At 47.2% G+C, this 9763-nt stretch overlaps 1 protein-coding gene across 1 annotated transcript in view; it reads left to right on the forward strand.

Moving 5' to 3' along the window:
• Positions 1-9763, forward strand: part of GRM7 (glutamate receptor, metabotropic 7) — a gene marked incomplete at its 5' end in the record, with an annotated part of 64786 nt that overhangs the window by 33645 nt on the left and 21378 nt on the right. The window contains 1 exon segment of the mRNA XM_010145823.1: positions 5953-6153. Within this exon segment, the coding sequence (XP_010144125.1) occupies positions 5953-6153 (201 nt within the window).

The raw sequence follows: 9763 nt of genomic DNA on the forward strand, positions 1-9763 counted from the left end.
GCAGGAATTTCTGCTGCACTCTGCTCCTTCCTTTTTCCTTCAATTCTTATGAGTGAAAACCAGTGCCAGTATAGGCATTTTTTTTCTCTCCTGGATGAGGAATACATTGTAAGGCACTGTGAGAACCTGGTTTCCCAAGTCTCTTAGCAAATGTTAGCTGATTAGGCATAGTTAAGGCTGACTCGTGCTTTCTGTGGGGCTTGGTGGTGCTAGTAGAGTCACCAAGTACAGCTTTCTCTGTGTGTACCTGCCACCTTCAGGAAAAAAGCCTTTCTAGTTAAAAAAACAAAAGGTTTCCCCGCTAAAACAATCAGCCCTACTTCCCACTCAGTTGTGCAATATGAAGTTCCCTCTCTCCAGCAGAGGCTCAGGGTTAGGCTGAGCCTGAAGGTTGCAGAGGACATTAGGGAGAGGTTTCTAAAGCCATCAGAAAGTAGGGCAGAACTGGCATGACCAGCCAGTTGGTGGAGGGGCTAGAGGAGATGAAGTTTAGGCTGAAGTTTTCTCCCAGCACAGAAAGATGTTCTCATGCAGTTGGCGGTAGAAACTTGGAAGTCCCATCTGCTTTCGCCAAGGAACCCCATGGGGATTGGATTGATGGTCTTGAGATAAAGATTCTTGTCTATAACGAGATCTCCTGGCTGAGGCTGGGCTGGGCAGACGGCGGTCGGGAGCTGCAGGGCTGCGTTGTCGGCTCTCGGTTGGTTCTGTAAAGGACACTACATGGATTCTATTGCGAAGAGGCCCGACTGTCATGCTCCGCTTCTTTAGATTACAATATTCACTCTCGCCTATTGTTAGCTTCTCTCAAGCTCTAGTACTCCACGATTTCAAAGAAAGGGCTTATTTGGAGGAGCCTTCAGACTGTACACCTCCTGAGCGTACAGGAGCGTTTATACCGAGTCTCTGAGGAGGAATAGCTCTGCTCTCACTTTGGAGAGCGGTGGACATAGGTGCTTGTCTGTTAAAGATGGACCCCTTTGTCTGGTGCTGTTGTGCACGTTTCTGGAGAGCTGCTGCAGCTGCACAGCCTGAGCTCTCAGCACTGCGTGTAGCTGGAGGAAGCTTCAGTGTCGTTATGAAAAAGCATATATGGGCACTTACCCAGTTATAGACTAATAATTGTGGCTGTTGTATCACGGGTGTCTCTTTGCTCACAGGCACCAGGTTTCTAATGATGCTAAATATGCTGGAGATGGATGAAGAGTATATATTTTTCTGTCAGCACTTAACCAGCTGCTGAATTCTAACTTGGACAAATAATAGCTGCTTGTTTGATTCTGTGAGCATTCTGCAATCTTGAAATTAAATCTCTTGTTAATGATGACTATCATCAGGTTCTCAGCAGTACTATTATGTGAGTTCCTTTGAAAATGTGTTTAATCCTTCAGACGCTGAATTCCTCTAATGTAAGCCTGGTGATGTGGGACTCTGATGTCTGTCTGTACGAATTATATGCCAGGAAAATTGTCCCTGCGACACTATTTATACATCATAACACATCCCCTACACAACGAGTCCAGAAAAATCAGCTGAAGGAGAGACGTTGAGAAAACGTAAAGTGCAAGACGCTGTTGTCAGCTCCTTCCCCATACTGGGACATGTTAAGCATCACTGTGATGGAGATGCAGAAAGTGTGACTAGGAGTTCTTCAACTTGCCTGTCATTTCCGTGTCATCTGAAGGAGCCTGTGCAAGAGGACTTCTTTCTCTCTGGATTCTCACTACTCTGGGCTTGGGGCTCTTTATCCTCCCTTTGTTGCAGCATTTTTATTTTGTGAAGATTTGCCTGAAGCAAGAGACCTGGCAGCTCCGTCTCTTAGGAATCAGGATGATGAGCACTTGAGACTCTAGTAGGAAGTGAGGTTAAATTATTTGTCATCACCTTCAAATAGATCTTTTGGAAGCAAACAATGCTCATGCCAATAAATGGCTCTTGCGCTTCATCCTTCCCATGACATCCCAAAGTGCTCCATTTCAAATCCACGGAACAAAAGTACATTCACTTGAAATCACTCCGTGTGCATGTGTCTCGGGAGTCAGCTACTGCACTGCTGAAGAAAATAACATTGCTGATGGCTCCTGCAGATCACCAAGTTACTAAAAAAAAAAAAAAAACAGGGGCACGTCAGAAGAGCAGATTCGCTCATGGCAGCGCAGATGGGGTTTGTGTTTAGCTCTGCGCTTCTGGTGTCTTCTAGCGGCGTGGAGGGAGGGTGCAGGGTCTCATGCTGCACCCAGCTAGAACAGGGGCACGTCAGAAGAGCAGATTCGCTCATGGCAGCGCAGATGGGGTTTGTGTTTAGCTCTGCGCTTCTGGTGTCTTCTAGCGGCGTGGAGGGAGGGTGCAGGGTCTCATGCTGCACCCAGCTCCTGAGTTCCTGCGTTGGTTCTTTCTCCTGCTCCGAGCTTTGCTCCCCTGAGACCCCCGCCATGTCCTAACGTGACTGGGCTGGGGGTCCAAGATTGGCCCGTTGCCCAGGACGGGCACACAGCGGCAGTATTGCTGCTTTTACCTGTACGGAGCTAATGGCTGCGGTGGGTTTCCTGCTCTGCCAGGAGTAGTTAATAATTCAATTCCTGTGCACCCATACGTACAGGAGCTATTCCTGAAGCATGGGGTAGAACCTTCTGCTTGGTTTCTTCAGCCAAACCTGAGGAGGAAAGGTTCGTTGCACTAATGTTGAAGTTGGAATTAAAATTGTGCCCATCGAATAAGCTTATCCCTGAAATGGGACTTTGAAAAATGTCTGAAAATGGACTTTGGGTCTGATTTGCTGTGCACTGGGTTACTATGATGGTGGTTTGATTAAACTAGAGGGAGCGCTGTTCAGCCAGGCCCATTAACTTTGGTATTTTAAGTTGATTTTTTTTTTAGTGCTGAAGTCTGAAGACAATTTGATATTTGTAAAATGCAGTAATTGCTTTGCAGATTCTTTTAGTTCAAGTTTGGGCTGAGCTTCTAATTGCCCTGAAGTCTCTTTAAAAGGTGACTCGGCCTTTGTTTATCTGAAGGACAGCACGCTCCGCTTCTAAGCGTATGAATTCGTGCATGTTTTCTGGGTGGGCACTCAGGCCCGACTCCATGTCTGGATTTACTGTGCATGGGTTCTTGCTGTTTAATGCTCGACTAAATGGCTGCTTTCGCCACGGGAAAGCATTCTTGTTACTGGAAATTCTATTAACTGTTTCAAATCTGGATCATTTTCATACTTGGGCGCTCTTAACGTCGCTCTTGGGTTTCTTAAAGTGGGTGTTGCTCCGGTTCCTGTCAGGGATGTCTTCCCTGCTAAGGGTTTTCTCTCTGCTGTGCTTTTGGCCAGCTGTGCCTCTGGAATTTAATATGCCTAATCAGTATTGTTTGTGAGCAGCATTTCAGTCCCAGCTCCTCTTCCCCTGGCACGCGTTCCTGCTGCATCGCTAATTTGGTTATGTGGCTGAGCTGAAACCACTTAAAAGCATTTTCCTTGTCAGGGCCTGGAAATGTAATAAGTTCCGTAATCAATGAGAGGGGAGTGAGATAATGAAAAGGATGGAACCCCTGGTTGGTCAGTGTAGGGTCACCTCTCCTGTCCACTCCTCCCTACAGCTGTGGCATCTCCCTTCCTGCCCCCCAACATGGGACACGGGGTGTAGCAGTGACCTTGGTCTGCCCAGGAGCAAGTGTCAGCCAGAGCCTTTCTGCCCCCAATCCCTGCTAGTAACCGTAGACACCAACCACTGTCACCGCCAGGAGCAGCCACTGTCCGCAGAAACCTGCCGTGACCTTCAGAAAGTGCCGTCACTGAGCAGAGACTGAGCTGGGAGTGGAACCTCTGAGCAGGAAGAGTTTGTTCTGGCTCAAACCAGGACACCATCCGAGGTTTAAAATTGAGGGGCTTTGGGAGAGGGTGTCTCAAACACAGAGGGAACCAGAGGAGGAGGAAAAGTGTAGGTAAATGAAGTTATTCATGTAGGGGGATCATCTCTTTGCTTATCAAGCAAATAATTTTTGTGGACATATTTGGACTTCCTTTGTTCTTGTAGTGAAAAGGTGGTGATCTCTCTGTGCTAATTCATAATTCTGGTCTACTGCCTGTCCCCTCGAAGAAGGGAAAAAGGGATTGTTTGGGACTCTGCCTTTTACTCAAGAGGTGAAAAATACTTTAAAAAACTTTGCTCGTGGGCTGGCTACAAAATGATCCAGCCTGAGAGCAGAACCAAGTCAGTGTCCCAAGAGAAGTCACTCTGGAAGACCTGGGCTGCTCCCTGGTGAGGGCTTTCTGCAAACCCAGCCCAGCCCTGAGGGAAGTGGCTCGGGCTGGTGCTGGGCAACAAGGTCTGGCACTGGTAAAGCTGTTGTTCCTTAACAGAGGAGGGAGAGGTACAAACCTGTGTTGTTGAGCAGCAGCAGGGAAATAGACTTCTTACTCTGTTAAAATAGTTACTTCTCACTAATTATTGGTATCAGTCAGCTAACTAAAATTCACTCACCCCTGTTTCTAATTAAAGATGTTAAAAAGGAATTTTCCCCCATTCTATCCTCCAACCAAACACTTACTTTTGAACCTCTAAAACATGTGCAAGGGATGACTCCAAGGGCTGGATTCTCAGAGCTCCTGGCAGCACCAGACCTGCAGGTGCTGCAGGAAGGTGATTGAGATGGATGTGAGGTTAGAAAGAAATGTGATGCTGCAGATGGAAGAGGTGGGATGTTGTGTGGCCACCCCTGGAAAATAATAGGTTGTATTTGTGCTGCTTTCGTGATGCAGCTCAGAGCGCTCCCCAAGCAGTGATGATGTTTCCCGAAACCCTGGAGAGGCAGGTAACGATAATCACATATTCTGCAGCTGGACAGACGGAATCCTGGAGGTGTTACTTAGGCAAGTTAGTGAACAACTTCAGGGGAAAAAAATAAAGATTCCAGATTCTCAGTCTCTTGTGCCTTGCTTCGTGCTCTGGAAGTGCTGTTTGGTGTGCTGATTAGTTGCAGAGGCACCCAGCTGCCTATTCGCGCAGCCATGGGAGCAAGAAGGCCCCCTGTTGCCTGGGTGACAGTCCCGCTGCCAGGGTCCGGATCCTGCTCAAGGCTGAGAGGGAGAGAATGGGTAAGGCACAAGCCTACCTCTTAAAATACTTAGATTGAATGGTTTTTGTCACTGCTCTTGAGTTCTTGTGGCTCTTCAGGGTTTAATTTCCAATTTTCCATCTGCCAAGCGCCTCCTTCCTGTCAGTCCTTTTTTTGTGCCTGGCCTGTCTCCGAGGCAGAGGGTTTGTGGTTTCTGTCCCGCTGGGTGCTGTGGCAATCGAGGAATAACTTCCAAAGCCCTGCTTTCCCCCGTCACAGTTGGGCTGTTGTTAAGTGTTTGGATTCCTGAAGTTCTTACCTGCTAAAGTACATGAAAGGCAGCTGGTGGGTTCTGAGGGACACTTTGCCTCTGCAGCTTGGGAAGAAGGGGGGAGCTGATGGAAATCCTGAGCTTCCCGCGGTGGCGTTGATAGCAGACACGTTCCCTGCGTCTCTGGAGCAGCCCTTTGGCTGCGCCTCTGAAGTCATTCCTTCCCCCTCGAGCTGGCTCCGTCTTTCAATTAGAGACTGGGGTTTGCAGCAGAACAAAACATCAGGCTTCAAAACAGCAGCTGTGCTTTATTTTAAATGTTTTCTTCTCTGGGGGCACACGGATCTGGTATTTTCTCTCGCCACGGTCCCTGTAGGTTAAAGTTTCAGGTTTGTGATTGTGGTAGAATTTGTTTCTCTGGATGATGGTAGAAGGACTTGCAAGAAGATGATTCTACTGTCAAGAAAGGAGGTTTGGTTTTGTGTTAGTTAGTAAAACCATAACTCAAAGTGTTCTATTGTCTTGACTAAACCAGGCAGTTCTTTAAATGTGCTCTAAGAGGATTTATGTATTCGATGTTGGAAAATACTGTTCCTTACCGTCCCTCTGTGTGTGCCTGTGTTTTCACGGTGCAGGGCAGGAGAGAATTGGCAAAGACTCCCACTACGAGCAGGAGGGGAAGGTCCAGTTCGTGATCGATGCTGTGTACGCCATGGCACACGCGCTGCACCACATGAACAAGGACCTCTGCGCCGACTACCCAGGGGTCTGCCCCGAGATGGAGCACGCGGGAGGCAAGAAGCTGCTCAAGTACATCCGCAGCGTGAACTTCAACGGTGAGCTGAGCCGCTGCCGCGGGAGCACGGTGACCCACGAGGCTCCTTCCCATTTAATTTCAGTTTATGTTTCTCTTGTTCAGCACAGCTTAAGACCTTGTTATTGTTACGCTAGAGTTTGTGGCAGGAGACCCTGTTTATTTAGTATCTGTTTGGAAACATGATGTTTTAGCCAAGGCAAACAGGCTACCAGTGCCCAAAGGCTGCTGCTGGTTTAGGATCTCTTCCAGAAGAGTGATTTCCTATAGGAGAAATAACCGGGTAAAAGCCTAAGCTTGTCTCTGGCTAAATACACCCGTTGAATCCTAGAAGTCTGTTAGCGTCACACGTTTTTCCTGCTTTATTTATACCGTTTCCTGTACTCGGAGAAAACTGACCCGGGTGAAATTTTGGTACCCCAGGCCCAGCTGGAGCCGCACGTTCAAGGGAAGGGAGAGGACAGCTGAGGGGCCAGGGCCACTTGCAGAGCCCAAACCACATGAGTTGGAGTAGTTCCTCCAACCTTCATTCCTCTAGTAAGACTTCAGAGGAGGCAAAACATCCTGGGAAGGAGGATGGGAGCGCTTCATCTCTGTGCTTGTCCCCCATCCCCCGGGCTTCCCAAGTGTGGAGGGGGGGTTGCCACACCAGCTTCTGTCTCAGACAGCACAACAGGCGTCTGTGTCGTCTTCTTTGCGTTACACTGTATAAATCAGGCCTAAATATTAGCAAAATTTCCTTGTCTCTGTTTTACTGTAATTTCCTTAGTTCCACTAACAAATGTTCACCTGCAACTAGCCCAGAGGCACCGAAGCGGTAACATGACAGCAACCCGATGTGATTTCTCCTTCATAAATAGCGCCGATGTGCTGACCAGCAGGTCTTGCTGCTCGTGCTCTGCCTCGGAAAGATCTGAGAGTTATCCAGGAGCCAAAACTTTCTCCTCCAAATGCATATTTAGAACAGCTTTAGGAAAGCGCCAAACAAATATCCTTTCCAAGGGTGCGAGGCAGCCCGGGCTGTCACTGCCTGGGAAGAGGGCTTTGCTCAAGCTTCACGTCCTCGGTGGGCAGCACCTTGAGCTGTTAGCTGCTCCCAGCTACTAGGAAACATTTGTATTAATAAACTTAACAAACCCCACGCATAGACAATAGGACCTGAGAGATGGAAAGGCAGGAACACAGATGGTGTTTCATGGTGAAGCTTGGTCATTTGTGTCAAGGATATTTTTCCTTCCTGTATAAATCATCTTCTGAAAAGCAAGATGAGATTTTAATTTCTTTCCTTGAAGTCAGTGGTGTCAACCATGGCCAGCAGCAATTTTGAGCTGAATGATCTGAGGAGGTCTGGAGAGTTCTATGCTCCCTGTTTTGGAAGGTCAATTATAAAGGACAAAGCTCCTGCAGAAGTTGTTCAGCATTCATGTACTTGGGCCATTCTAGTGCTGAGAAGCAGCTCATACCTGGTCATCTCTAGACAGTTCTTGCATATAAAGATGCTGAATGGTCGTCTAATCACTTTAATAGAGCTGAGAAATAATGAGAAGTCCAGGGTCCGGCTCGTGTTGCTTACTGTCCAGCTCCAAGCGTTGGTTTGCACCAACTTTGGTTTCCTTATTTGTATTTCCTTGGTCAGTTGTCAGAAGATGAGGTTTTTCCCTCCATTTGTGATGGGTTTACGTGGCCGTCTGGTGGTGGTCTGTGCTTGTAGGGATGTACCTCCTGTCCAGCACAGGGACTGAAGTAGTGCTTTGGTTTTTGGCATGGAAAGGAGAATGGTGGCAAAACCAAGACAGCTTTAAAACTTTTTAGTTTTTCTTGACTACCTGGCTGTAAGCATTTTCCTTGGGAAAACACTCAATTCTTCTAAGGTTCATTAGACAGGGGCAGAGTTTAGCTTTTTCTTGTCATGTTTGTAGTGCATAACTGCATATGTGTTTGTAAACCCAGGCTCCATGTGCAGCTGTGGCTCATTCCTCAGGCTCTGGGAGGATGCTCTGAAGTCGGTTTCTTCGTGGTGTTCTATAAAAGTAATTCCCAGAATTGCTGTGGATTGGTTCAGTCTTCCCAGTGGCACAGGATAAACAACCATCATATAACTCACCAAACAGATGAGACCAGACTGAAAAATGCAGAGAGATGAGGGAATGGAAGAAGCAATGAGAGAGGCTTTGGCTGGTCCGGGTGATGTATTCCTGTCGATAAAGCCTGGGAGCTCCTGTGATGCGAGTGCTGGTGCCTACATGTTCCTTGATCGTCGTGTCATGGCTGGGAAGGCAGGGCCAGAGGAGTGCGCTGCTGGGCTTGTTAGCTGTCTTGGTTTTAGCCTTGATCTTAACCTCCCCTTCCCAAAGCCACTGCTGCAGCCACGCAACTCCATCTCATGAAGGTTAGAACTCGGAAAGCAATATTTAGTCTATGCTTAAAATCCTGTTCTCCCAGTCTTCTACCTAAATTCGTAGTAAAACCACAAAGCAGAGCAGTGGGAGTGCTTTGTCCAAAGTGATGCCCGTTTTCAGGCGTCCTGAGCCTGTGAGCTTGACATCCTCTTTCAGCGTGATAGATTTCCTCGTCACCATGCAGTGGAAATCATCCTGTCTGTACCTGCTTTTGGAATCTTCTCTTCCTTGCAAAGGTAGCGATGTTTATGCCGAACGAGTTTAAGCGATGCTTTCATGAAGAGAAGACTGGATTTGTACTACGAGGTCAGTATGAAATTTGGTGTTGTCACACTACCTTAAGCGGAAAAAAAAAGCCCCAAAATATGGAAGACTTGAGGTTTTAAATGCTCATGCAGTGAGATTCTGCAGGTCTCAAAGTGGTTGTATTTTCTCCAGTGAAATAGCTAAAGGATCTCTTTGTACAAGCCCTTCAGGTCCTTGACGGCAGTAAACGTGAACTGAATAATAAACTCACACCTTAGTTACATCTCTCTGGAGCCCCCTCCTTCCACTGATTCATTTCTCATCCTGTGGCCATTAAGAGATCGAAATCCTACAAATTCAGTCAGATTGTGTCTTTTTTTGAACGCGGGTGAAAGGGTGTCATGTACTCCCCGTGTCTGTGTAGTGAGAAGGCAGCTTATTTGTTGGGAGCTGAAGATGAATTAAATTGTCATAGCCTCTGAATGAGCAAGAAGCGGCAGCCTAGAGGCTAACAGTGTCTGAAGTGCTTGTTGGGGACAAGCAAAATTCTCGTAAATCTTAATAGAAGGAAAATAAATCCTAAATTATCAAAAACAATTAATTAACAGTATGTTGTGATAGTGAGAAGACCCAGAAGTCAAATAACAAATAGGATAAATTTTGAAAATACCTTTTCTTCTCCACGATGAGGTTTTCATACGCCACTTTTTACTATTTTCATCAGTGCACAAAGGAAATGGAGTTGCAAGAGGAGAATGAAATGCTCACCAATTTAAACCAGGACCGAGGGGTCCCTGCGGGCAGGCGGTACAAAGAGAGCCCCAAAGCACACCCTAGAGCTCCCACGAAGGTTACAGCAGGCCTGCTCTCACTCAGCACTTCCTTGGCCAGTGTCTGATTACTCCAGCTTTGGAGCCAGGAGATGAGATGCTTCTGCTTACGACTTACGACCCGAGAGTAAATTCTACAGATACTCGTTTTCCCTAC

This window comes from Buceros rhinoceros, unplaced genomic scaffold (assembly GCF_000710305.1).
Source record: "Buceros rhinoceros silvestris isolate BGI_N320 unplaced genomic scaffold, ASM71030v1 scaffold17621, whole genome shotgun sequence".
NCBI lineage: Eukaryota > Metazoa > Chordata > Aves > Bucerotiformes > Bucerotidae > Buceros > Buceros rhinoceros.